This window comes from Balaenoptera acutorostrata, chromosome 20, assembly GCF_949987535.1.
Source record: "Balaenoptera acutorostrata chromosome 20, mBalAcu1.1, whole genome shotgun sequence".
Lineage (NCBI taxonomy): Eukaryota > Metazoa > Chordata > Mammalia > Artiodactyla > Balaenopteridae > Balaenoptera > Balaenoptera acutorostrata.
In genome coordinates, this window is record NC_080083.1 from 55,934,343 (window position 1) to 55,961,376 (window position 27,034).

General features: G+C 60.1%; 1 protein-coding gene across 4 annotated transcripts; it reads left to right on the forward strand.

Moving 5' to 3' along the window:
• The first annotated feature begins 757 nt into the window (after positions 1-757).
• On the forward strand, positions 758-26,865 carry RHBDF2 (rhomboid 5 homolog 2). 4 transcript variants are annotated; one of them, XM_057536751.1, is made up of 19 exons: positions 758-863; positions 13,214-13,415; positions 16,688-16,854; positions 17,645-17,772; positions 18,296-18,491; positions 18,576-18,779; positions 20,247-20,375; positions 20,748-20,866; positions 21,026-21,220; positions 22,277-22,388; positions 22,612-22,686; positions 22,820-23,035; positions 23,380-23,489; positions 23,639-23,702; positions 23,797-23,891; positions 24,132-24,207; positions 24,359-24,459; positions 24,639-24,792; positions 25,485-26,865. In XM_057536751.1, the coding sequence occupies exons 3-19, from the start codon at positions 16,711-16,713 to the stop codon at positions 25,902-25,904; spliced, it is 2,538 nt and encodes an 845-aa protein (XP_057392734.1). In that variant the 5' UTR covers positions 758-863; positions 13,214-13,415; positions 16,688-16,710; the 3' UTR covers positions 25,905-26,865. The 4 variants fall into 4 exon arrangements, with proteins under 4 accessions (XP_057392734.1, XP_007185810.2, XP_057392735.1 ...); XM_007185748.2 differs by having other exon boundaries at positions 760-863; positions 22,874-23,035; XM_057536752.1 differs by lacking the exon at positions 758-863 and adding an exon at positions 1,251-1,347.
• Positions 26,866-27,034: the final 169 nt, after the last annotated feature.

The window sequence follows — 27,034 nt, forward strand, 5'->3', positions numbered from 1 at the left end:
ACAGTTATTGCCCTTCAAGGGGCTTCTTACAAGAGACAGGGCCTATTTTCACCCCCCATTTTATTTATTTATTTGGTTTTGGCTGCTCTGTGCGGCATGCAGGATCTTAGTTCCCCGATCAGGGATCGAACCCAGGCCCCCAGCAGTGGGAGTGCGGAGTCCTAACCACTGGACCGCCAGGGAATTCCTTTCATCCCCATTTTAAAGAGGAGGAAGCCTGAGGCCCAGGGAGGTGGACGGATTTGTCCAAGGCCACATAGGTATTGATAGTAAGCGGCAGAGTCAGGATCTGAACTCGGCTCCTCTGGCTGTAGACACCCCACCGCCCGTGATTTCACAGGTGAGAAGGCCGGACCTGGGTCACTACATTGTTGAGAACTGCCTCAGAAGGGTTAGGGCCTGAGCCAGGCGACCCCGTCCTGGAGGCTGACCCCGCAGCCGAATCTCCAGATCTTGAGCGCTTTCCTCTGCGTCCGCGGCAGGCACCCGTGTGGACCAAGGTTCTGCCCCATCACGAAGGTCTGTGTCGTGGAGACAGAGGCATCGCGGGTTTTTACCGGGTCTGCCCTAAAGGAGACTCCTGTAACTCCTCCAGAGACCCCGCCGCCCACACAGGCACTCAGTGAGAGTTTCTCGTAGTAGCAAAGCCTAGGCACCCTTCTGTCGTCTGCGCCAGCTCTGGACTTAATGCCGAGGGCGGGTGGGGGCGGGGAAAGTTGAGCAAGACCTGGTCTCAGCTTCGGAAGGAGCCTCCGCCTCGGGAGGATGCGGAGGAGGGCGCGTTCGCTGTACAGGAGACGCGAGGGCAGTGGCGGAGATCAGAGAAGGCGTCCCGGAGGCGGGAGCTGCAGCAGGACTTGTAGGTGAGACTCTCCAAATGTGTTTCAGGGAAAGGGTGAGGGCTAAAAGTTTCGAGGGAACAGGCCCGTCCTAAGGATGAAGGCTCTGGAGGGAGGGGTATGGAAGGTGGCTGTTATTGGAGTGGTTTTTCTTGGGGGTTGACCTGATGATGGCACTTCAGACCTAGATTATACGCTTTGTCGGGGGAGGAGAGGACGGCGCCCGGAAGAGACCAGCTCCGGCGGAAAATAGGGCTCTGCCCAGGCGGGGACACCACTAGGCCTACCGCGGAAGGGCAGCGCGAGCCGGGAACAGCAGAGCAGGACACTTGCGTCTGGGACCGAGCGGGGCCGCGCGGGCCCCGCCCCCCAGCGCCAGGCCCCGCCCCCCGCCCGCGCGCAGGTAGGGAAGAGGCGGAGCGCTGGGGCCCCGCCCCCAGGAGCCACCGCCCAGGCGCGGGCCGGCGCCGCTACGAGCTGAGTCCCGGGAACTTGGGGCCGCAGGGAGGTGAGCGCGGGGCGACGGGCGGGGCCGGGTTCGCTGCAGCCGGGCTCGGGCCCCGGAAGGGCCGTGGGGTCGCGCCCGAGCATGCCCTGGGGCGGCGGTGCGCGGCCGGTGAAGGGGCTGGCGCTGCGGGGCACTTGGGCCACACGTGGGCCGAGCCTGAGGCCAGAGGCCGGGGCTCGACTCGGACGGGGCCGCTGGACCGGGTCTGCGGGCCCCTGGGACTCAGCTCGGACAAGACGCCTAAGGGGTGCCTGGGCCACGGGTCACCAGAGGTGGGGGTATGCTGATTGGGCAGAAGTTTAAAGTCCCGGGAGGAAGAGAGGGGACAGCCCCAGGGCAGGACCGCGCGGTCCCGCCTTCCTCCCAGAAGCGCCTGGAATTCATACCTTCCCCTCCCCTCCCCTTTCTTCTGGGTGAGCAGCCGCGGTCGGGGCGGAGTTTGTCCATTCAGTCTAGCAGAGGTGGAAACAAGTACGGGAGGGTGGGCTCACAGCCAGGCTGGACCAGAGCTCAGAAATTGGACCCAGGACTCCTGACTTCTGGACAGAGGGGCTTGGGAAGGCTGCCCCTCCTCCGTTCCCCCAGGGCACTGTGTTGGGTTAGAGAGGAGTAGTCCCTAGGGTATAAACCCACCACCCCAGAGCAGAGGAGAGCCCAGGTCTCAGCCTGACTGGGTGAAAGGCCAAGGGGGAAGGCCTAGGATTGGAGCCCCTGAGAGGGAGTGTCTAAGGAGAGGAGGGCTTGCGGGTTTGACCCCACACGTGGACTGGCTTCTCTTTCCCAATGGCTATAGATTTAGGACCCTGTGTGGGTGGCATAATGAGCCCAGAGTCTGTGTTATGTTACTGTCACTCGCTGTAGGTAAAGCAGAGCAAAGAGAGGAAAGTGAAGCTTCTTTTAAAGCAGTGGTCCTCAACAGGGGGTGATTTTTGCCTGCCAGGAGACATTCGGCAGTGTCTGGAGACATTTTGGTTGTCACAACTCCGGGGAGGGGGTCTAGGGTGTAGAGGCCAGGAATGCCGCTAAACATCCTGCAGTGCACGGGGCAGCTCCCACCACAAAGAATTACTCAGCCCGAAGTGTCAGTAGTGCTGTGCTGAGGTTGAGCAGCCCTGGCGCAGTGCCCGGTCCACCAAGTTACTTCTCGTTGACTGCCCCTCCCTGCCTCAGTTTCCCCAGGGGTTAGAGGAGGAACTTGGAATAAGCCTAAATGAGATAAGCGGTAAGGAGGTGTGAGGGCAGTTATGCCCTAGCAGCAGGCCTCCCTTGGTGCCACAAGCCTGCCTCTTCCCTGCTTAAACCATGAGCCCTGCAGGAAGCAGTTCTGGGTGCTCTGGGGGAGGCGCTGGGAACAGGGGCCCTCTCACAGCTCTGTCCTGGAGTGTTTCACCCCTAGGGCACCTCCCACGCAGGGTGAGCCAGGGCAGCCCTGGAGGTCAAATACGCTTATGGGGGGGGGGGCGGGCCGCGAGCTCTGTTCTCATAGATTTTCCCAACGCTGGACTGCTAGGTGGGCCTGGACGCCTGACGCCGTGTGACCAGCTGTAATTTTCCCTTCTGAACCCACACCTAATTCCTCCGTCACTTACACCAGGAAAATAACGTCCGAGGAATAACAGGATGCCTAATTCCTTGCGGCTCCCTAGTCTGCTTCCCTCCTGCAGCAGAAAGTTCCACCGTGGCTGTGGGAACCCTGGGTGAGACAAGAGGCCCAGGGTGGGCCCAGCTGCTGGTGGGGTGATGCGCGCCCTGCTCGTGGTGTCAGCTGAGCACCAGTGAGAGATGGAGGACAGCAGAGCCACAGGCCTGGGGTTCCCCCGGTAGGCATGACTTTGAATTATTTGGGTTGGACTCAAGGAGTGTGCTCCCGCCTTGCAGGGAATTGGGGCGGGGGGCTGTCCCAGAGGGGCAGGATGGGATGAAGCAGCCGTTCATGCCCAGGAGCCCAGGCCACCTCACTGCCCTCCCTTCCCACTTCCTGACAATATCCATCCCTCCCTCCCCCCACCATCCTGTTCACTTCTGGACCCTGGCCTCCTGACCTGGGAACCCTGGTGGGGTCAGAGGGTAGGTGGCAGTTTCTGGTTTGACTTTTGCTTTTTGATGCTTCTTTTGGTCTTTTAAGTTGAAACGGCTGGAGTGAGACTTTCATCTTTTCAGCTGAAAAAAAAAAAAACAAAAAACCCATAATAGTGACCCCCATCTGTTGTGTGCCTCTCAAGGCACAAAGCAGCATTCAGACTTGGACAAAGCTGTTCAGGAAGTAATTGTCAGGGCCTGACATTGAACCTGGGCTGTCTGTTCCCAGGCCCAGCCCTAAAACCTTCTGCCATCTGCCGGCAAAAGAGTACCAGGTGACTTCTACCTGATTTGCTCATTTCTGAGCTGCAGCCATACCTGGTGTAACACACACGCACATATGCACACAGGCACACGCTCATTGCCTAGGAGGGGACTCCTGGCCCTCGAAGAGGAGGAATAAATCACACCAGAAATGCACTGTGGGAGCCGCTGGGGTCCGAGCCCAGCTCTGAGTCAGTGGTGGTGTTTTCACTGTGGCCAGAGCTCTTCACAGGGTTCCTGTTGACTTGCTGTGTAAACTTGTCCCCAGGCAAGACCCCAGATGAGAGCAGGAAGTCAGGGGTGTATGTCTGTGCATGTGACTTGGATGAGCCACCTGGCACTTCCCTTTGGGTCGGGATGAGCGGTTGCAGGATTGGGGTGGCCCCGGCCCCCTGCCTGCCACCTGGTGCAGCATCAGGGGAGATGTAGTCTCCAGGTTGCAGTTCCCCTTGGGTCTCTGTGCCACCCACCTTGGAGCAGGCCTCAGTGTTGCCCTGGCCACCGTGGGGATTTCCAGAGTGAGCTCACGCCTCTGCTCCCAGTTTCCCATCTGGCTGGGCCAGGCGGGGGGAGGAGTGGCGGGGACGTCAGTGCAGGCTGACCTAGCGCGTGGTGACCCCGGCGGGGAGGCTGCCAGGCAAAGGCAGCTCTCAGGACTGGCATAAAGGAAACAGTTTCTTCTCAACTTCAGGGAAGTACAGAAAGGCACTGTGTCCACATTCCCTCATGCAGTAAGTTTATCCAGGGACCCAGATGCAAGACGTGAGGTTTCAAAGCTACAGGAAGGCACATTCCAAGCCCCTCTAGGAAAGTGGTTGGAGCTAAGCGGGCAGGGCAGACGAGGTGAGCCCATCAGGGACGCTGGTCTGGAGGGTGAGGGGTAGCAGTGGGAGGGGGTGATTCCCAGCTTGGGGAGCCAAGAAGCCAGGCCCAAAGGCTGGCAGGCACCTGGGCTATGAGAGAGTGGTCAGTAGGATGGGGGTCTCTTAAGTAGTCCGTGCCTCAGTTTCCCCAGTGGGCTCACAGTAGTCTGCTTGGGAGGGTTGCCGTGAGGATTCCAGTGGTGATTCATGTAAAGCCCGGGCAGGTGCCCGGCTGCACTAGGAGTGCAGTGAGGGAGCCGTCACAGTAACAGGAACGTGTCTGTGTGCCTTTGGCACGGACTCATGGTGTTGCCAGAGGTCTTACCTTGTCTCGTGGGCTGTTGGGGGGATGAGGTGAGAACGTGCTGCAGAGTGGCAGCGCTGCTGTTATCCTGCAGAAGTGGCTGTGTCTGGGGGGCAGGGGAACCTCAGCACCACGGAGGCCATGGGAACAGAGGGTGGGTTTCCATCTGGGAGTGGAGGGTCTGGCTGTGAACTGCTGGCCCCCGCCCTCCAGCATGTGCGTCATGATGGTGGGGGGGTGGTGGTCGTGGAGGCCGTGACCTTCAGCCCTTGCTCCCTCTGGCCGGGCTCCTTGGAGCTGGGAGCGGGGTAAACTTGGTTTTCTCTGCCTCCCACGTGTGGCCCCGGAGCTTGTGGCGAGAGGGTCCTCAGGTGATCCTGCCGGGCTGCCAGCAAGAAGCACCTTTTCCCTCTCCTGGTGGCTCTCCTCAGGTCATGCCTCTAGTGTGGGCCCCAAAGGCCTGGAAGAGAAGGTGAGAGAGCTGCCGTGGGACCGGGCAGAGGCAGGACTTGAAACTGCAGTCTGGCCTGAGCCCTGGCTGTTTAGCTCATGGCTTTATCAGCCAGTGACAATCGTGAGATAAGGACAAGGGTGAGGGAATGTTTGTGAAAGCCCGTAGATAAGCTGGGAAGTGTCATCAAGCCTTAGGTGATGTCATTTCTGCTTGGGGGCCTGGGAGGGGCACATGAGTCAAAGGCCTGTGCACCTAAAACTCGCCCCCAGCACCGGAGTCACCACCCCCCTGCCCGTTCTTTTGCCACTTTGCTTGACCAGTTCCCAGGTGGCAGGAGGCCACAGCCCCACCACGTAACTATGTAACCTTGGACAGGTGACTTCATCTCTTTGAGCCTCAGTCTCCCCACCTGTCAAGCAGAGATCTGTCACCTCTGGAGCTCTTGGCTCAGATGTAGAAACCGAGTGAACGATGGTGGCAGAGGTCAGCTGGGAATAATAGAAGCTACCACTTACCAGCCACCAATTGTGTCCCAGGCACTGTGCACTCATGATCTCGTGTCATCCCTGGGGATGGGGGCTGCATCATCCCATTTTGCAGCAGAGGAAACTGAGGCTCAGAAGTGATAACTTGCCCAGTCTCCCAGCGGGTTAGGTGGCCAAGCCAGGGTTTAAGCCCTGTCTCCAGCTCCCCAGCCCTCGTTTCTCAACAAGAGAACCCATACAGCTCCAAAGCAAGAGGGGGGGATGGGGTTGGGGACGTGTGTGGAGAGCTCCCCTGGTCTGAGTGGCCTAGATGGCCCATGTCCATGTGCCCCCGAAGCCCTCGCAGCAGCCTTCGGGGCTGGGGCCAGCCTCTTCCAGGGAAGGAGCAAGCCCCAGGGCAGGATTCTGGGAAGTCTGGTTTATTAGCTCCTTAATGACTGTTTACAAGCTGAAAAGTGTTTGCCTGGCATGTTCCCTCCCTGCTAACAGCCGACCTGGGCCTCTAGAAGTGAGGGGCACCCAGCGCCCTGTTCTGAGTGTGTTGAGGTGAGGGACTCAGGGCAGCCCAGGGCCTGACCTGCAGTCTGAGTGACATTGGGTGACGTGCTTGCCTCTCTGTGAGATGTGCTCAGACCTTGTCCCTCAGCTGCCTGTGCTCCCAGGGTGACCCCTAGCTAATGGTGACAAAGCCACCTAGATTGCAGACCCCTGGGAGGCCCCTTAGCATCTTATGCATAAACATACTGAGGCTCAGAGATGCCAAGTGGCTTGCCCAAGATCACACAGCGGTTGGGGCTGGGACTCTGACCCTGTCTCCCCCAGTTGGACAGTGTTTTCATTGTCTGGAGCCAGGCCACGAGGAGTGGGTGGGAGTTGGGTGGACTCCGCCCTTGCAAGCACGAGACAGGCCTGCTCTGTGTGCCGAGGTTAGTCGTGTCTGGAAACAGCCTGGTCACACCTCGGGGTGTGGGAGCCCCCAGCAGGCGTGAAGTGGGCCTCTCCTGCTCCCCGACCCGTGCTGCACCCCATCCTACCCCCACCACTGAGCATGTGCTAGGCCTCTGCCTGTTCCAAGGTCCAGCGGAAACCCAACTCCCAGTACCCCAAGTCCCAAGAGAGACAAATCCTCACGAGTGTTTGGAGCAAAACCTGGTTCACATCAAACCTGGGACAGCGTGGTGCCCAGAGGTGCCTGAGCCCTCTCCAGGATCCCTCCTGTGCCCTGGTGTCTGGCCTGGAAGGACCAGAGCCTTCTGGACCCCTAGCGGCCACTTCTGACTCCTCTCCTTCACAGCAATGCTCAGGGAACAGCAGGATTGGGACAGAATAGGCCACCTTCCCAAAGGAGGCCAGGCTGCTGGGCAGAGCATCCTAGGACCCGGCCACTCTGCTCCCTTCCCACTGTTGTCCTTAAGCTGCCATCGGCCCCCAGGCTCTGGAAGCCGCTACTGCCTGGGGTCTGGAAGGTCTCTGCTCAACTGTTCTCCCCTGATCTGCTTCCATCAGCAGCTTCTGGAGTCCAGAGATTCCCAGAGGGGCCTCTGGGAGGGCACCACGGTGGGCAGGGCCCAGCACTGTGGTCAGCTGGGGAGATCTGGTGGCACTTCCACTTCCAGTAATGCCTGTCCCTGTCTGTTGCCAGCAGCTGCCACACCTTAGGACGTGGGGACACGGGGCTCGGGCACTCCCAGCTGGCTTTCTGGAATTGGGGTCCCCACAGAAGATGGGGTATTTACATCTCTGCCAGCCCCGCTGGCGTGTGGTCCTGAGAAAGCCTCCGGGTGGTACAGAGTGGGGTTGGGAACATGGTGACCCGTCCTCCTCGCGCCCACACGCTCTCGGCGGGCACTGGGTTCCAGGCTGCCACCAAGAGCATGTGCCCAGCGCCTGCTTCCTGTGTCTGTGGTCGGCCATGACGCCCAAGCCACTCTAACTGGGTCACGGGGAGCCCAGAGCCTGGGGTCTGATGGGGAAGGTCACCAGCTCCCTGAACCTGTCCCCAGGTTCTTTATCTTCTAGAGTTTGAGCAAAGCCCTTAAAGGTGGAGGAGGAATTGGGGCCTCCCCAGGCCAGGGCCCTCTGTGAGCGGGGCCTCTCCCTGTGTCTGGGGCACAAACCCACAGGTGGTTTCATTTTTCCTCTCCACTGGGGACAGCTGGGCTGAAGGGTGAGCGTGCGCTGGGGCAGCCTGTGAAGTGTGTCTGCCGACTGGCACCTCTAGGGAAGTGGCTGCTTGCCAGGAGGGAGGGGGCCCAGGGACGGCTCCTGCTGGCTTCTGGAGATAGATCGGCGTCCTTCCCCCCCCCCCCCCCCCCCCCCCGCCTTCTCTAGCTCTGATGATTGGGTTTGCAGCCTCCAACTGGGACACTTTGCTTCCCTCCCTCTTGGTCTGTCCATTTTTTGTCTTCCTAGTCCTGCCTGACCCCCAGCTTGGCCACCTTTGCTCCCTCCTGCCCGGCGCTCCTGTCCCCACCGGCTCTCGCCAGGGCAGGGAGGGTCCAGGGTGAGTCACCGGCCGTGCGGGCCAGCGGGTAGGGAGCCCGGGCGAGGTCGCAGTCTTTACATAAGCTGCTCCTGCCGGGCCTCGTGGCAGCCGGAGTGGCTCTGAGATCAGCAGAACCAGGGGTTTCGCTGGGGATTGCTCCCTGCTGCTTCCTCCTTGCTGCTTTCTAAAAATGACCCAGTTCCCAGAAGGGCTGTGGGGAGGGAAGCATCAGGTTTCGGTTTCTGTGACAGGGAAGCCGGGGAGAGAGGCCACTTCCTTGCCCCCCGCCCTCACCCCGACATCCTGTGATTCAGCGGGGGACAGGCAGGTCCCAGCGGCCCTGGCCGCCTCCCTTCCCTGCAGACCGCTCGCGCACCGCCAGCTGGGAGGAACCTCTGGGCCAGGTGGTGGTTTCTTCCCTTCCTCTGTTCAGGGGACCTGAGGCCCTCCCCGTGGGGGTCCCGTAAACTTCCTGACCATGTCTCGTGGTTCAGAAAGCCTGTTTCCCCTCTGGAGGGGCTGCTCGCCCCTCCTCCAAGGGCCCCTCCCTTCTCTCTGTCCCCATTTCTGACCACACGCAGGCTGAGTCCTCGTGTCAGTCGCCTGCTTCCAGCTCGTGAGGTCCTCACAGCCGGGGCTATGGAGAATCCATCCACCGTTAGCAAGACCAGGGAGCCTTCAGAAACCTGCTAGTGTGTCGGTGGCGGGCAGGTGGAGAGGGAAGGCGGGCGCCGGAGCCAGACTCCTCAGGACAGCGGAAGCACACGTGGGGGCAGGTGGGGAGGGGACGGTGGGCCCATGCAGCCTGGGGAGGGGGCACCCTGCGTGCGTGTGCCCCGGTAGTGCTCTGGCGGGGGACCCGCCGGGGAGGCCCGGCTCACCCTGGCTGTGGCTGCCGGGACCGGGCTCAGCGGGCCGTGCCCAGCTCCACCCTTTGTGGGGAAACCGGCTTCCCCGGCGGCACCAGCTTGTAGTTTCTGAGTCTGTGTTTCTGCCGTATGTGCCTGATCCTGGCTGCTGCTAAAGGGGTTATGCTACTGGGTGTGGGCACAGTGGTGGCTCAGACCCTGGGTTGGTCAACCCATGGGTGCCTCCGGGTGGTGTGAACTCTGTACTGCGCTGCTTCTTTGCATATGCACCCCTGCTACCCCATGCTGGACCCCCTCCCTCTACCCAGGGCCCTTTGGGGGTCTCCTAGGTATCCTGGGGCTGAAGGCTCTTTTCTGGGGAAGATCCCACCGAAGCCAAAATTTTTGCGGGCAAGTGGCAGTGGCCCCGCCGGGTGGGCCAGGCCCTCAAACCTCCCCCCCGCCCCCGCCCATGGTCTGGGCGCTGCCGCAAGCCTGGGGGTCTCAGAGAGCAACGGATGTGACTGGGCCAGGAGGAAGCCTGGTCCCAGGATGTCACAATTTCCTCTGCAGTGAGCAAGCACTTTCGGGGCGCGGGAGATAAGGGTTGGGCGGGGCGGGTGCTGCCAGCGTTCCAGCACTTTTTCTGTCTGGTCTCTGCCGTCCGGGCTGCTCCACGCCCTGGACTGGGGTTACGCAGGTGCCCAGAGTGGGTCCTGTGACCCCTGCATCCGCCCCGAGCACCTGCCACCCCCTCCCCCTCCCCCCCTGAGCCCCGAGGCAGGGGCTGGGCTTCTGGTGCACCTGCCTACCACCTCTGCACAAGTTGAGGGCACACGGTCTCAGGAGCAGGCCCTCCCATCTGCGGTGGGGAGCGACTGGGGCAAAGTGGTGTGTGTTTTTGTTTTTTGTCCGCGCCCTGCAGCACGCGGGATCTTAGTTCCCCGACCAGCGATCGAACCCGTGCCCCCTGCAATGGAAGCGCGGAGGCTTAACCACTGGACCACCAGGGAAGTCCGCAAAGTGGTGTTTTTATGCCAAATGTGTGGGCCTCACGTGTGTCGAAGCTGGGCCATCACCTTGTCCAATCCCTTCGCTTAACAGAGAAGGAAACTGAGGCTGTGCCGGTAAAGCTGCTTACAGGCCAGGGTTCTCAGCACCACCCTATGCAGATGGTTAAGTGGCTCCCCGGGAAGACGTGCCCCAGCCCTGTCTCTGCTCTCCAGGGCCGCGCCACTTCTCTTTGGGACCCCTAGGATTTCCCTGGGGTTGGTCCGGTCTCCCCAGTCCTTCGGCCTTGGATTGAGTCTGCCCTTCTTCCTGTCAGAAGATTGGGACAGATGCCAGCAGCACAGCAAGTCCTGGGCTAGGGGTCCCAGCCAGGGGTGGTATGGCCTTGGGATGGGGGGCGAGTTGGGGAATCTGGGCTGTGCTGGAGAAGGGGGGGAACAGGAGGTCCTCTGGGGCCTCATCCTGGGACAGCATCCTCCATCCTTGGCCGGGCAGTGGTCACGGAGCAGGGGTGGGGCAAGCAGCACTCGGTAGAGCCTTCCAGAATGAGCCACTTCCTGGGCTGGCTGCAGGATTGTGGAAGACAGTTTCTGTTCAGGGTCAGTGTGGACTGACCATCTGCAGGCATGCATGCGCCCACCCTCTCCCCCGCCTTCCATCCAGTTAGCCATTAACGGGGCTAACTGGGTTGTGGACCCTGTGCTGCCCAGGGGTGGGTGGGAGATACCTACGTGCAGGCAAATCTCTGCAGGATGCTGTGAGAAAGTGGTTGATTTTGGCTGGTGGTAACGCGACAGGCTTCCTGGAGGAGATGACACTTTACCCTCCCTAAAGCAGCTGGTAGGTGTTGGCCAGGCAGATGGGGTGGAGCCTGGTGGGCCAGGTGCAGGGCCTCCGATGAGAGGAAGCAGGAGCCTGGGGAGCTGCGGGGGACGTGGTGTGTCCAGTGGGGTGTGGGGCAGGTTTTGAAGGGCACTGGTGTTGACTGTGGGGAGATGTAATCAGCTGTGAGTTCCAGAAGGATCCTACCTGCTTGGTGACCTTACCCAAGCTCAAACCTGGCAGCCCCGCGCTTACCACCAGCCTTCCTCCACTGCATCCCTCCCTCCTTGGTGCCAGTTTCCCAGGGCAGTGCCCGCCTGGTGCCGTCTCACTGTACCCTGGTCCCAGAGGAGGCCAAGCTGGAGGACTTTCTGTGCAGGGGTCCCAGGTGAGGCTGTTGGCCTGGAGCTGTCCCCAGAGTGGTGCCGAGTGGCATCCGAGGTGCCAGCCAGGCCAGCACCACGTCCCGTCTGTGATCTCCGAGTGGCCTCATCATCCACGGCCTGTCTGCCCTGGGATGCAGGGCCAGAACTCCCTGCCCTTAGGGGTAGAAGGGTGATGTCCAAGTCTTGCTCAGGCCTTAAGCAGGGAGCGTCCTGGGCCTCCAGCTCTGCGTCAGATCCCTCTCTGGCACCCCCTGCACACCCAGAGTTCCTCTCACCTGTAGTTGGATGACTTCAGCAACCAAGTGAAAGACCCCGCTCTAATATGTAAAGCCAGAGGGGTGCTGCCCCATGGAATCAGCGGGGAGCCCAGACCCTCCCCCGGCCTCCAGTTCACCCCATGGCAGCCCCTTGGGCACCTCTGGGTAACCCCAGCCCTCCGAGGAACACAGCTTGCAAAGTGCTGAGATGCTCCACCAAGTTTCCCTCCAGGCTGGACTCTCTACTCTGTCTCCCTGATAGGAGGCTGTCCAGCCCAGAGTGTACCCCAGCTTTAAGGGGAAGGGGCGCTTGTTTCCCGAGGAGACTTCAGGCCCTATAGCCAGAGCAATTTGAGTCCCAGCTGCTCCCCTTCCTGGCTGTGTGAGCTTGGGCAAGTTATTCAACCCCTCTGAGCCTCCATTCTTATCCACAAAATGGAAACGATGATGTCTACCTCGAAGGGTGTTCTGAGGACAAAGTGGGATAATGCACGCGAAGGGCCGCGCAAGGCCTGGCCCACCTGGGGCCCTGACCCTGTCCTGCCCCCGACGGCCCTCGGGGTTCTATCAAGCCGGGCCTGCCGCGTGCTCTGCTACAAGGCAACTTCCGCTATGCGGGACTTCTCAAAAACAAAGGCTTGCCCTGGAGTTGTTCAGTTTTTTTGCACCAAGCCGCACATGTGGCATCTTAGTTCCCCGACGAGGGATAGAACCCTTGCCCCCTGCTGTGGAAGCACAGTCTCTTAACCCCTGGACCACGAGGGAAGTCCACAAGTTGTTCACTTTTTTTTTTTTTTTTTAATTTATTTATTTATTTATTTATGGCTGTGTTGGGTCTTCGTTTCTGTGCAAGGGCTTTCTCCAGTTGCGGCAAGCGGGGGCCACTCTTCATCGCGGTGCGCGGGCCTCTCACTGTCACGGCCTCTCCCGTTGCGGAGCACAAGCTCCAGACACGCAGGCTCAGTAGTTGTGGCTCACGGGCTTAGTTGCTCCGCGGCATGTGGGATCTTCCCAGACCGGGGCACGAACCCGTGTCCCCTGCATTGGCAGGCAGATTCTTAACCACTGTGCCACCAGGGAAGCCCAAGTTGTTCACTTTTTAATCCTTACTTTTATGTTGTGTGGATTTCACCTTAAAAAAAAATATTAATTTAAAGAACCAAAACAACAGCAAAACACTTCCGAATCATTTGAACACTGCCTTGAATATCTGGCTTACTTTAATTGAAAACAGCTCTTAATCAGAAGATAGCCAATAATGCCTGCGTTTTTTAAAGTTAAGTGTTTCTAGTAAAGTTCTGTAGAAACAGGAAAAGAAAGTAGGGACCATCTTGATTATGGTTCCCAGCCCAGAGCCCAGGTCTTTAGGTGGTTTTATTAGGTAAATGCCCAGAGGCTGCTGGCCTCCAGGCAGTCTGAAGCATCCAGCTCATCACCACAAGGGCCTTTACTCCAGGGGGAGGAGGAGGAGAATGTATCTCTTAATCCCTCACCTATGAAGCTGGTGGAATTAACCCCATTTTATAGATGAGGAGACTGAGGTCAAGAAGATTAAGAGGTGCAGTAGTCCTGACATGCACCCTTGAGCCTGCCCTCCCTTCCTTATAGGCTGTGAGCACCAAGGGAGCTGCCCTGCTTGACCTGGAGCCATCTGTCCATCTTTCCTTCTGTCTCTGCATCCATCCACCTCTCCGCAGAGCTGAGGCTTCACCCCAGAGCATCTGTGCAGAGTGAGGAAAGGACAAGAACATGCTCTAAAGTCCTCTGCAAGAAGACCCAGGAAGCTGTGAGCTCAACCCAAACCCTGAAGGTAGGAAGCTGGGTAGCCGAGTGGGCTGGACCCCAGGTACCAGCTGCTTTGCTTGCTTGCTTATATGATTTTCAACAAATATGTACTAATGCTGCATGTGGACCAGCACTCTTCTGGCAGTGGAGATGCAGCTGCAAATAAGTCAGAAAGAGGGCAGAGAGGGAGGTGAGCAGGGTAAAGTGATGGAGAGACACATGGGGTAGAGGGGGAGCTGCCTCAGGCAGCCAGGGAGGGCTTCTTGGAGGAGGTGGCGCTCAAGCTGGGACCAGAATGATGAGAAGGAGCTACCTGCTCTGCTGTGTGATGATCTTATCTGGGGAGGAAGGGACCAGCAGGGGCAGAGGCCCAACATTATGGAGCACCTGCTGGAGACTTTTTTTTAACCAGCTTTACTGAGATACAGTTCACATTTAATTTATATAATTCACATAAAACTCATCCATTTAAACTGTACAGTTGAATGGTTTTTAGTATATTCACAGGTGTATGTAACCATCACCACTGTCAAACTGTAGAACAGTGGTTTTTAGTATATTCACAGGTGTATGTAACCATCACCGCTGTCAACTGTAGAACATTTTCATCATCTCAGAGTGAAACCCACGCCCCTCAGCTGTCATCCTCCAGCCCTCTCCCCCAGCCCTAAGCCACGACTCATCCTTCTGTCTCTATAGATTTGCCTCTTCTGGACTTGTATCTGGACCCCTGGAGTAAGTGGTCTCTTTGTGTCTGGCTTCTTTCACCTAGCATAACGTCCCCCAGGTTCATCCATATTATAGCCTGTCTCAGCGTAGCGTTCCTCTTCATGGCTGAGTAATAGTCCACTGTGTGGATTTAGCACATTTTCTTTATCCATTTCTATGTTTTTTTTCCACAGATTATACTACACTTTAAAAAAAATCTTTATATTATAGTTGATTTACAATGTGTTAGTTTCAGGTATGCAGCAAAATGATTCAGTTAGGCATATACATTTATCTCTTCTTTTTAAGATTCTTTTCCTAGATAGGTTATTACAGAATATTGAATAGAGTTCCCTGTGCTATACAGGAGATCCTTGTTGATTATTTTATGTATAGTGGTGTGTGTATGTTAATCCCAACCTCCTAATTTATCCCTCCTCCCATCCATTTGTATGTCGGTGAGCATTTGGGTTGTTTCCACCTTTGGGCCGCAATGAACATGCCGCTGTGAACATTCCTGAACAAGTTTCTGTGGCCATGCTGCCTGAGTGTGTGTCATGAGTGCAGTCGTTTGATGCCCAGGACACCTCTCTGGCGGAGCGGGTTATTCCTCCCTCGTAAGGTGAGGACTTGGGTGACCCATGGTCAAGTGCAGGTCAAGCCCTGGCCACCCGGCTCCAGTCTGTGCTTTTGACCACAACCCCTCAGCACCTCCTCACAGAGGCTTGGCAGATGCGGGGCAGTGAGGGGCCCAGGGTGGTCTGATGGGGTGGGGAAGGAGCAAGGAGGAGACAAAGCCACAAGGGGTCCAGAGGCCCCAGTGAGAAGTTTGGACTTTTCTTTAAGTGAGAGCTGGAGGTCCTGGCCTAGCGTTGAGCAGGGAGTGACATGGTATGATTTGCACGTTTCAAAGGTGGATTCTGCCACCGTGTGGAAAATGGTCCCGGGGTGGGAGCTTCGGGGGGCAGCAGGTAGAGGAGTCTGGAGGCTGTGGTCCTTCAGATGAGAGGCAATGGTGACTCTTCTAGGAGCTGGACAGAGAGTGGGGAGCGGACAGACTCGGAACAGAGATGGCCCTGCCGTCCCACACCTCGGCCGCCCGTCCCATGGCTGGAGGGCTCCTGTGTGACTCTCCCCTGAGTCGGCAGATGGATGTGAGGTCCCTGGCCTTGTTGCGAGGGGAGAAGAAATCAAACCTGCCCCAGCAGCCTTGGGACGAGGGGAGAGGAAATAGCGAAGGATTTTAGCAAGAAAAAGGTCACGGGCAGAGTGAGAGATGAAATGGAGAGAATAGATGAGGCGGAGGTGTTAGTTCTGGTGGGTCAAAGGGGGTGTGGGTGTCAGTGGCACGATCGTGTATGGAAAAGCCCCAGGTGGAAGTAAACTGCTACTTCCTCCTGGCTGGGCCATTTGGCAAGATCCATTGAAATTCAAGATGCAGTTACTCTTCAATCCAGCAACTCCACTTCTAGAAGTTTGTCTTGCGATAATTCTGGGACAAGTACACACGGTATAGGCAAGGGTGTTCATTAACACTGGACACGAATCTAAACAACCATCAGTCTGGAATTAAGTAAATCTTGGTACATTCCACTCGGTGAAACCTTCCCAGACATCAAGAAAGGTCAGGTAAAGCTATCTGTCTGCATTGACAGGGAAGGATGTCCACGCTATAGAAGAAAAGGTATGAGTGCATGTAAAATGTTAAGTACACGTGTCCCTTTCCAAGTGCAGAGAGGCACCTGGAGAGGTGTGCACACCGAGCTCTTTCCTGGAACGTGGGGTGACAGGCGGGCCAGGAGTTCACTTTTCTGCTTTACAGTCTTCTGAGTCTTTTTTTTTTTTTTTGCAAGGTTCATATATCATCTTTATCATTAAGATATAATATTCTTCCTTTGTGAAAAGAAAAAAGTACCAGACAGGTGGCAGTTTCAGTTACCTTCGAAAGAGGAACCTGCCAACCCTGGGGGACAGGGACCAGTATGGTAGCTTTCTCATCTATGTGGGAATTAGGCTGAGCTGCTACTTCCTTACTCAAAGCCCAGGGATCTCTCCTCTGAGAACCTGCTCCCTGCACAGCTGTGGGCCCCTTGTCTGTGGGTTGCCTGGAGCCTTTCTCCTTGTCCTCCCCCAAGCCCTGCCCCCAGGACGAAGACAGGGCTCTTTGTCCAAGGAAGCTGCCTCTGGCCCCCTGGCCTGCTCTGGCCAGGCTGATGAGGTGGCCAAGATCACGGCAGCTCTGCATCCCTGGCCCTCAACGTTCCTTTCTAGGTGAGGTCCTTGCCTGAAGCAGAGAGACTGGAAATGGAACGAGGTGGTAAGCTGGGGACCTCCCAGACCCCTGCTGCCCTGGAATGCAAATGAAGGACGAAAATACACCTTCTCACCATACCCCACCCAGCCCAGAGTCAGTCTCTGCTTCATGGTTTAGTGTCCAGAGTTAGGTCTGAACCAACTTTTTACATACAGGTTGTTCTCAGTCTGGGCTGCCTGCCCAGGCACCACCCTGACACCTTGGACTGTCCCCGTGTCCCCTCCGGTCCTGCCGCCTCTTGACACACCTGTGCCCCCTCCCTGTTTCCATTCCAGCTGCCCCGCCCCCCCCGCCCACCATGGCCTCCGCTGACGAGAATGGCGAGAGCGTCTCCTCGGTGTCCAGTAGCCGCCTGCAGAGCCGGAAGCCACCCAACCTATCCATCACCATCCCTCCGCCCGAGACCCCGGCCCCCAGCGAGCAGGCCAGCGTGCTGCCCCAGGTAAGGGAGCAGCTGGGCGCTCGCCGCCCTGCCACCAGCCACCGCCGTGCCCCCATGGCGCCTTTCGGGCAGTTTCACTTCCCGGGGGAGGGCCTTCTGGGGCCACAGCTGCCCTGAGGCCCCGCTGTAGGCTGCACCCCGTCCTGCCTGGCCCCAGACTTCACAGGGGCTGGGCCCTGAACTCAGTCTCCGTCTCATGGTGGGCCAGGGGAAATAAGAAACACTTGCCAGTTCCGCCTGGGAATTGGCTGTTTCCATTCCCTTGCCCGAGCCCTGGCCCTTCTGCGGGCGGTGGGCTGTCTGTGACTTGGGGGAAGGGGCACAGCGCGCCTGCAGCACCAGCAGCTTGATCCCAGCGCCCGGCTCCTGTGGGGGGATGGGGATGAATCAACGTTACCAGCAGTGCGGACCAGCGCTCCATAAGGAGCTCATTGAGAACCAGCTGCAAAGAGCGTGGGCTCCCCGCGCAGCCTGGGGCACCGGGGAGGCCGCCTCATGCCGCCCACTCATGCCAAGGGCTCTTGCAAACATGCAAAGCCAGGCGAGGCCAAGGCTTAGCCACGGCTAAGGCCTAAGGCAGGAGCGCTGGATAGGGAGCTAGGGAAGTGTGTGCTGGGATCGCCGAAGACACTGGAAAATGGCGATGTGACCCCCGGAATGAAAGCAGCTTGGGGTAGACTGGGGTCGAGGTTTGTTCTGTCTGGGTCTTCGCATTGGGAGGCAGAGCAGAGCCAGGCGGGGATGTGGGCTCCGTGCAGCCACAGCCCCTGCTCCTGCCCGCTGTCCGCAGAGGCCCGGGAACCCAGCCTTCCTGAAGAGCGTCAGCCTCCAGGAGCCGCGGGCACGATGGCAGGAGGGCGGCTCGGAGAAGCGCCCTGGCTTCCGCCGACAGGCCTCGCTGTCCCACAGCATCCGCAAGTGAGCACGCCCGCCGCATCCCCGCCTCCTCCCCACCCTGCCCTGGGCCAGTCAACTCTTGGGCCCTGGGCCCTGGGCCCCTGCCTGGGAGGCACGGGCAGGCAGCCCATGTTCCAGGCGGGGAAACTGAGGCCCAGGCTGCTCTGTGCCTGGTCGGAAGCCACAGTGAGGAGGCTGAGGGGAGTCAAGGAGCTGGGGGTGGACCACTGCCCTTCAGGGCAGCTCCCGGGGCCTTCCCAGCTCAGCCCTCAGGCTCTTGACTTGATTCCCCCTCTGCCCATCTGGTTCCTGGGCACCGAACCAGGGGTCAAGGGGAAGCTGATCTGCCCCTCCCACTGCGTACACACACACATGTGCCCTGTCACCTCCCCTGCACACACACACGTGCCCCGTCACCTCCCACTGCACACACACACATGCCCTGTCACCTCTCTCGTCACCTCTCTGCACACATGGCCTTTCTCTCATTGCGGTCGCTCCCGTGTCACACACCCGCCTGCCCCCTCCCCACGTGCTTCCACAGGGGCGCAGCCCAGTGGTTCGGGGTGAGCGGCGACTGGGAGCTGAAGCGGCAGCACTGGCAGCGCAGGAGCCTGCACCACTGCAGCGTCCGCTACGGCCGCCTCAAGGCCTCGTGCCAGAGGGACCTGGAGCTCCCCAGCCAAGAGGTGCCCTCCTTCCAGGGCACCGAGTCTCCAAGACCCTGCAAGATGCCCAAGGTGGGCTCCAGCGTGGGGTGCGGGGCGGCAGGTGACTTGGCCCAGGGCCCGGTCGACTCTGCTCACCACCTCCTTCCCGTCCAGATTGTGGATCCCCTGGCCCGAGGACGGGCGTTCCGCCACCCGGACGAGGTGGACCGGCCCCACGCCCTGCACGCACCCCTGACCCCTGGGGTCCTGTCCCTCACCTCCTTCACCAGCGTCCGCTCCGGCTATTCCCACCTGCCCCACCGCAAGAGGATCTCTGTGGCCCACATGAGCTTTCAAGCTGCCACAGCCTTCCTCAAGGTAAAGACACCTCTGCCCAGCCTGCTCCCTCTCTCTCCCCAGAGCACCTCTCTCCCCAGAGCATCTCTCTCCCCAGAACATCTCTGTCCCCAGGCATCTCTCTCCCCAGGCATCTCTCTCCCCAGAGCATCTCTGTCCCCAGGCATCTCTCTCCCAAGAGCACCTCTCTCCCCAGAGCATCTCTCTCCCCAGAACATCTCTGTCCCCAGGCATCTCTCTCCCCAGAGCATCTCTCTCCCCAGGCATCTCTCTCCCCAGGCATCTCTCTCCCTAGAGCACCTCTCTCCCCAGAACATCTCTCTCCCCAGAACATCTCTCTCCCCAGAGCCTCTCTCTCCCCAGAGCATCTCTCTCCCCAGGCATCTCTCTCCCCAGGCATCTCTCTCCCCAGAGCATCTCTCTCCCCAGGCATCTCTCTCCCCAGGCATCTCTGTCCCCAGGCATCTCTCTCTCCAGAGCCTCTCTCTCCCCAGGCATCTCTCTCCCCAGTCATCTCTCTCCCCAGAGCATCTCTCTCCCCAGGCATCTCTCTCCCCAGAGCCTCTCTCTCCCCAGAGCATCTCTCTCCCCAGGCATCTCTCTCCCCAGAGCCTCTCTCTCCCCAGAGCCTCTCTCTCCCCAGAGCATCTCTCTCTCCAGAGCATCTCTGTCCCCAGGCATCTTCCTCTGTGCCAAGAGCAGTGGTTGCTCCGGGATCCCTGGGCGGGGGGGTGGGGTGGCAGCTCAAGCAGCCAGACTCACATCCTTCTAGTGGTCCCACTAGAAATGGTGCACTTCTAGTTGTCCCTAGTGTGGACAGCTGGTTTCTGCACTGACACATAAGGTGGAAAGTAGGAAGTGAAACGTGCAGGCACCACTCGCTGACCTGTGTTTACTGAGCCCCCTTATGTGCTGGGCACAGGGGCTACAGAGTGAGTTGAGCCAGTGTCACTGCCCTAGAGGAGCCCTCAGCTCGGGTGAGGGCAGGTGTCACCATTCAGTGTGGCAAGTGCTGGGGCCCACCCAGAGGAGAGGCTGGTGTCAGGGAAGGCACTTGAGAAATATAAGGAAAGGTTTGCCAGGAAGGGAACAGCCTATGCAAAGGCCTGGAGGTAGGAGGGAGTAGCAGGCGGTTTTAGTGAAGGGTGGTTACAAGAGGAATGGCAGGAGATGGGATCAAAAGGTCAGTAGGGGCCTTGTGTGCCGTGCCAAGAAGCCCATGGGAATAAGAGTGCAGGGTGAGTGGTGGGGTGTCAGGTGCCCAAGCCAGAGGTCCGGAGGTCACCAGGGAGAAGTTAAGAGCCAACCATGTCGAGATTGCTGCCATCAGGCTACGCAGGAGCCAGAGCCCAGTCCTGGCCTCTCGCAGATGCTCATGCTCTGGGCAGGGTCCCACCTCCCCGGACAGATGGACTTGACAGACTCCTTTGGTGTCGGGGGCAGGGGCACCTGACCTGGGCTTGACGCCCATGCTTCTGTCTGGCACAGGGGCGCTCGGTACTGGATGCCACAGGACAGCGGTGCCGGGTGGTCAAGCGCAGCTTTGCCTACCCCAGCTTCCTGGAGGAGGATGCGGTCGATGGAGCAGAGACATTCTACTCCTCATTTTTTAGTAAGGCAAGCATGGGGTGTGTGGGCCCTCGGGGTCGGGGGGCCGGGGTGGGCGGGAGCCAGGAGAGGTCACCCGGCCTCAGTCATGCTCTGCTGGGAGCCCCTGAGATGTCCAAAGGCCCGTCGGTGGGATGGGGGTGCGCCTCTCGGAGCTCGTGGGCCTCCGTCTTTCTGTCGGCAGGGCAAGGGCCTGGGGTGAGGAAGGGTGCCAGCCGGGAAAGTCACCATCAGGGCCCACAAACACGTGCCTTCTACCTCCCTCCCAAAGAGCCTGTCCGGCTTTGTCCTGCCCTTTAATTGAGCCATTGGGGGCAGTGCTGGAGACAGTGACTGCTCACACTGTCTCTTTTTGTGTCCCCGACTCCACACCCACTCCAGGAAGAAATGAGCTCCGTGCCTGATGATGTGTTTGAGTCGCCCCCACTCTCTGCCAGCTACTTCCGGGGCATCCCACGCTCGGCCTCCCCGGTCTCCCCCGAAGAGGTGCAGATTCCTCTGTGAGTTCTGGGCAGTCCTCCAGGTGGAGGGAGGCGGCACCGTGGAGAAAGAGCCCAACGACCCTCCCAGGGGGCTTCCCTAGACCACAGGTCCCTCCTGATCCCCCTCATGGGATGTGGGAGGGGAGGACACCAGGCTGAGACCACCGTCTTCACCAGGAAGGAGTCTGACCGAGCCCTGGTGCCCGCGGCCAAACGCGGCAAGCGTATCGCATCCAAGGTGAAGCACTTTGCCTTGGACCGGAAGAAGCGGCACTACGGCCTGGGCGTTGTGGGCAACTGGCTGAACCGCAGCTACCGCCACAGTATCAGCAGCACCGTGCAGCGCCAGCTGGAGAGCTTCGACAGCCACCGGTGAGCCACGCCGGCCTGGGGCCCCACCCACTCTGTGACAGTGGGGGGTGGTCACTGCTCTGGAGAGCCACTCCCAGGCGTAGGCCCAGGGGAGAAGGGCTGAGAGCCATCCAGGAGGGCCTGGGAGCGTCCAGGTTCCCCTGGGGCCCCTCTCAAAGCTCCCCTTATTGTTCAGCCTTTGGTGAGCACCTCCTGTGGGTCAGGGGAGCAGCGACAGTCCCTAGGGTCACCCTACAAGCATGCATGCCACCTGGAAAGGGTTGTCGGGTGTTGCTGCCTCTTCTCCACCCTCCCCGCTTTCTGGGCCTGCTTCCTCTGCTGGGCTCCGAGATGGCAGCCCAGCAACAAGTGCTCACTGAGCACCGCCACACAGGCCCTGGAACAGCGGAGCAGGGCGGGCGGGGTAGGTCAGAGGGGCAGTTAGAAGCTGTGACCACGAGTGAAGGGACTGTGAAGAGGCCTGCACAGAGACCTCGGGGGCAGCCAGAGGATTGGGAAGAGGCCATTCTCAAAGAATGTACAATTAGCAGCAACCTGATAGACATTGGACCCTAAGTTACAAAAAATTAAGTGATAGCAGGTGTGGTGAGTGTCCTGGAGAAGGAGGACAGAGAGTGGGAGTGAACAGTTGGTGGGGAGGAGTGTCGTCAAGAGGAGCAGCAGTTAGCTGGGTGAAGAGAGATGGCAAGAGCATCCCAGGCAAAGGAAGCATCATGTGCAAAGGCCCTGGGGCTGCAGGGATTGGGGTTTGTTCCAGGAACTGCAGGAGAAGGAGAGGAAGGAGGCCAGGGAGGTGGGCAGACATAGCAAGGCTGTGCAACCAGTGGGGAAGGAGCCATGTTAGACTTTATCCCCAGGGCAGCGAGAAGCCATGGAAAGGATTTAAGCTGGGAGAGACGCGTAGAGGTGCATTTTAAGAGTTGCTGTGGAGAAGGATGAGTTGGAGGGGAGCGGTGGAGGGTAGGGCGCAGGTGTGAGCTGTTGGCGGCTGGGTGCCGCAAGGCTGAGGGTCGGGATGGGAGTTTGGCTCTGCTGACCCGAGGCCTCTGCCCGCAGGCCCTACTTCACCTACTGGCTGACGTGCGTCCACATCATCATCACGCTGCTGGTGATTTGCACGTACGGCATCGCGCCTGTGGGCTTCGCCCAGCACGTCACCACCGAGCTGGTGAGTGGGGCTAGGGAAGGGGGGCTCTGCCCTGGGGATCCTAGCCTCCCCCAAGAGGCGCCAGCGTCTTGGGCCACCCATTCCCTCCCATGGCAACAACCTGGCCCAAGCAGGAGGGTGCTCTGGGCTCACCACTGCTTTGCTTCTCAGCCCCTTCCTGGAGGCCCTTCCCTGGGACAGAGAAACCCCTGACCCGCCCCCCATCCTTCCACCTCTGCACCAGGTACTCAGGAACAAAGGTGTGTATGAGAGCGTGAAGTGCATCCAGCAGGAGAACTTCTGGATTGGCCCCAGCTCGGTAAGGGGCCCAGGCAGGGACAGCATCTCAGCAGGGAGCCTCTGGCCTCTGTCACCCCCAGCTGGGCAGGAAGGGGGTTGGCTTGCCTGGAAGCCCCCCTCATTGGGGGCCCCTAGGGGGCGACTCTCAACAGAGCAGCCAGGTCTGGACCCGAGCTCACTCCCCCCGCCACGCCCTCCGCCCCCAGATTGACTTGATCCACCTGGGAGCCAAGTTCTCGCCCTGCATCCGGAAGGACCGGCAGATCGAGCGGCTGGTGCTGCGGGAGCGAGACCTGGAGCGGGACTCGGGCTGCTGTGTCCAGAATGACCACTCGGGCTGCATCCAGACGCAGGAGCAGGACTGCTCGGTGCGGGCAGAGGCCCTCCGACCCCTGCGAGGCCCACCCTGGTCCCCTGCACCATCTCCACTTGCCCCAGCCTGGGGGAGGGGCCCTTCAAGGGCGGCGTCTACGTTGCCTCTGTCCTTCCTCTGCCCTCCCTGGCATCACACACCCCTGCACGCAGCTCAGCACAGGGAGGGTGCCAACCTCCCCAGCCCCAGAGCAGTGAAAGCTGGGTCTTGGGAGTGTCAGCAGCGGTGGGGGTCTGGGAGATGAGCCTGAGCCCTGGGCAACAGGGCAAGAGCCCCTGTCCTGGAGGGGCCCTTGCCCACTCTTGTCCTAGCCATGACCAGCCTGCCTCCATCCTCCAGGAGACTTTGGCCACTTTTGTCAAGTGGCGGGATGATACGGGGCCCCCCATGGACAAGTCTGCGCTGGGCCAAAAGCGGACATCGGGGGCCGTGTGCAACCAGGACCCCAGGTACAGTCCCGGGGGACCCACAGCTGAGCTGAGAAGATGGGGCTGAGTATCATGTGGTCTGTGCCACCCATGGGGATGTTGGCCAGTGGGCGTGGCAGGCTGGGGATGCCGTGGCCCCTCTTTTTGCCCCCTCCGACCTTTGCTTCCAGAACCTGTGAGGAGCCGGCCTCCAGTGGTGCCCACATCTGGCCCGATGACATCACCAAGTGGCCGGTGAGTGTCCAGGGAGGAGAGCGGTCCGCGAAAGGTGGGGGGGACCTGTGTGCTGCTGCACAGCCCCAGCCGCTGTCTCTGCCCCTCCTGGCAGATCTGCACGGAGCAGACCAGGAGTAACCGCTCGGGCTTCCCGCACATGGACTGCCAGATCCGGGGCCGCCCCTGCTGCATCGGCACCAAGGGCAGGTGAGCCGGCCTGGGCCCTCTGCCCGGAGCCCCTGTGCTCCCCCTCTGCCACCCACCACCCAGCTGGCGTCCTCCCTCCCCACTCGGGGGCCATCCGTGGTGTGGGCAGGTTCCTGCAGAGGGGCACCGCGTCCTGCCAGCGATGCCTGCTGCGGCCGGGCACTGGGCACTAGGCGGGGGGGGGGGGGGGGCGGGCAGGACTCAGGCCCCAGATGTTCGCCTTGCCTCCCTGTCCCGCAGCTGTGAGATCACCACTCGGGAATACTGTGAGTTCATGCACGGCTATTTCCACGAAGAGGCCACGCTCTGCTCCCAGGTGAGGCGGGGTCTGGTGGGGCCCTGGGCACGAGCAGCCAGGCGCAGCAGCCTGCATGCCCTCCTGCAGCGGGTCTCTGGTCCTGCCCCCTACAGCGGGGCCTCGGACCCAGCCGGACCCCGGGCACTGACTGCCGTGTTCTCACCCCCAGGTGCACTGCTTGGACAAGGTGTGTGGGTTGCTGCCCTTCCTCAACCCTGAGGTCCCAGATCAGTTCTACAGGCTCTGGCTGTCTCTGTTCCTCCACGCTGGGTAAGAGGTGCCCCGCTGCCCACCCCCCAGACCCTTGTGGTGCCCGCCCACCTGGACTCCCGGAGGAGGGGCCCCTGGGCCAGGGCGCAGCCGGCACAACCCGCCAGACCCCGCTGCTCCCGAAGTACCTGGCTGGCAGACGGTGGGGGGGCACTGATGCCCGGTGTGTCCCCGCCCAGCGTGGTGCACTGCCTCGTGTCCGTGATCTTCCAAATGACCATCCTGCGGGACCTGGAGAAGCTGGCCGGCTGGCACCGCATCGCCATCATCTTCGTCCTCAGCGGCATCACCGGCAACCTCGCCAGTGCCGTCTTCCTCCCGTACCGCGCGGAGGTAGGGACTCAGGATGCGGCAGGGAGGGCTGGCTCTACCGCTTCCACGCCTCCCGCCCGGCTTGGCCTGAGGGACGCACAGCCCCTGCCACGTCAGGCTCAACAGCGGATGGACAGCTAAGCTGGGGGCTTCCCGGCCGATTCCTTAGTCCGTTCCGAGGCGCGAGGGGTCACGTGTAGAGGTCACCTCCAGAAAGACCTTCTGGACCCCGTGCCTCACTCTGCCTCTTCTCTGCTTCATTTCTCTCCTTGACCGTGACCACCGCCTGCCAGCGCGTCCCATACCTATGAGTTGGGCCATATGAAGTTGCCCTCGTGCGACCGTTCTTGACCCAAAGAAACGGCAGGTTTTTGATCAGTTCAGCCTCACGCTGTGGGCTTGTTCAGTGTCTGTCCCTCCCCACGTGCGCTGCCTGGAGCAGTCTGTCCTGCTTATTGCACTGGGCGTGCACGTAGTAGGTGCTCAGTGTTGCAGAAACGGTGGGTGGAACGAGTCCAGCTTTGTTTCCAGCAGCTCCAGCTGCACCTCTCCTGCCCCCCGGCCGTCAGGTTCGGGGTCCCCACCCTGGGAGGGGCTCACGGAGAGGATGACCCAGGTCCTGGGGCTCCAGCCCGGCTGTGCCCAGGCCTCCCCACAGGCTCCCACCTGGCACCTGGAAGTGACCCTGTCCCCTCCCCATCCGCCCACCCCAGGTGGGCCCGGCAGGGTCGCAGTTCGGCCTCCTGGCCTGCCTCTTCGTGGAGCTCTTCCAGAGCTGGCAGCTGCTGGAGCGGCCCTGGAAGGCCTTCCTGAACCTGTCGGCCATCGTGCTCTTCCTGTTCATCTGCGGCCTCCTGCCCTGGATCGACAACATTGCCCACATCTTTGGCTTCCTCAGCGGCCTGCTGCTGGCCTTCGCCTTCCTGCCCTACATCACCTTCGGCACGAGTGACAAGTACCGCAAGCGCGCCCTCATCCTCGTGTCGCTGCTGGTCTTCGCCGGCCTCTTCACCTCGCTGGTCATCTGGCTCTACGTCTACCCCATCCACTGGCCCTGGATCGAGTACCTCACCTGCTTTCCCTTCACTAGCCACTTCTGCGAGAAGTACGAGCTGGACCAGGTGCTGCACTGACCACCTGCCTGGCGGGGCCGGCGCGGCTGCTCCCGCGCAGCGCTGAGGACACGGGGACTGTGCCCGGGCCAGGCTGCCTGCCTGCACAGCTCCCACCCCCGCTCCAGAGACCCTGTGGGGCCGGCCCTGCTCCCAGGAGCTCTGCCCCGAGGAGAGGCTGAGTCTGTGGGAGACGGTCATCAAGGGGGGGCTCCTTGGGGAACTGAGGCCCCCCTTCCCAGGCCCGGGCTGGGGGACACTCCAAGCATGTGCTTCTCTGCAGCTCAGGGCCCAGGCCCTGACATCACCCTGCTCCCCTGCTGTCAGGACCACTTCCTGGGGGGTGGGCTCCTTTCTTCCCAGGGTCCTGGGCTGCTGCCCGTCTCCCACCTCCGGCTCTGCTGGTACGTTCCCCCTCCCTGTTGCCGTGAGCTTGCCCTTCCTGGGGACCTGGCTGGGGTTCCCACCAGGTTCCCAGCCCTGCCTGGCCACGGCCCCTTCCTGTTTCCCCTCCCATCTCTGCCCTGTGAGTCCACGCCCTGCATTCATCCGTGGCCTGGTGAGCCTGCCCATAACGCTCCGGGTTCGAACCTTCTGGGACAGGGTTTGGCCATGGTCTGGGGCAGAGAAGGAGCAAAGAGACACAGCTAGACTGGGAAGCCTAGAGCCTCCGCTGTTCTCAGCAAACAGAGGCTGAACCCGCCCCGCACCCAGGCCCCCCAGCCCCTCCCAGCCCAGGCCCTTCCTTCAAGTCAGTGTTCTGCCACCTGGGGCTGGACTGACGCCAGCCAGCCCACCATCCTCTGCCTCACTCCTGCCCAGGCGAGGGCAGGGCCACCCCAAGGACCTGTGTCCAGGGGTTGCCCAAGGTCAATCAGGCCTTTTTTTTTTTTTTTTACCAGTTTATATTATGATCCTAATTTTTTTAAAGTAACGCTAACTTTGTATGGACGATGTCTGAAATGTATTAAATGATATTCTTTAAGAAAATATCGTCTTTTGACCTCAAGCCTCGCATAGAAGCTGGAACTTCATTTTGGGAGTGGGGGGTAGCAGGGGCAGCCGTGAGGAGCTAGGGGGCAGGGGCTTGGCCCAAAGGGACAGTGGATGCCTGTGGGACTTGTGGGAGATTTGGTTGGAGAAGAAACCAG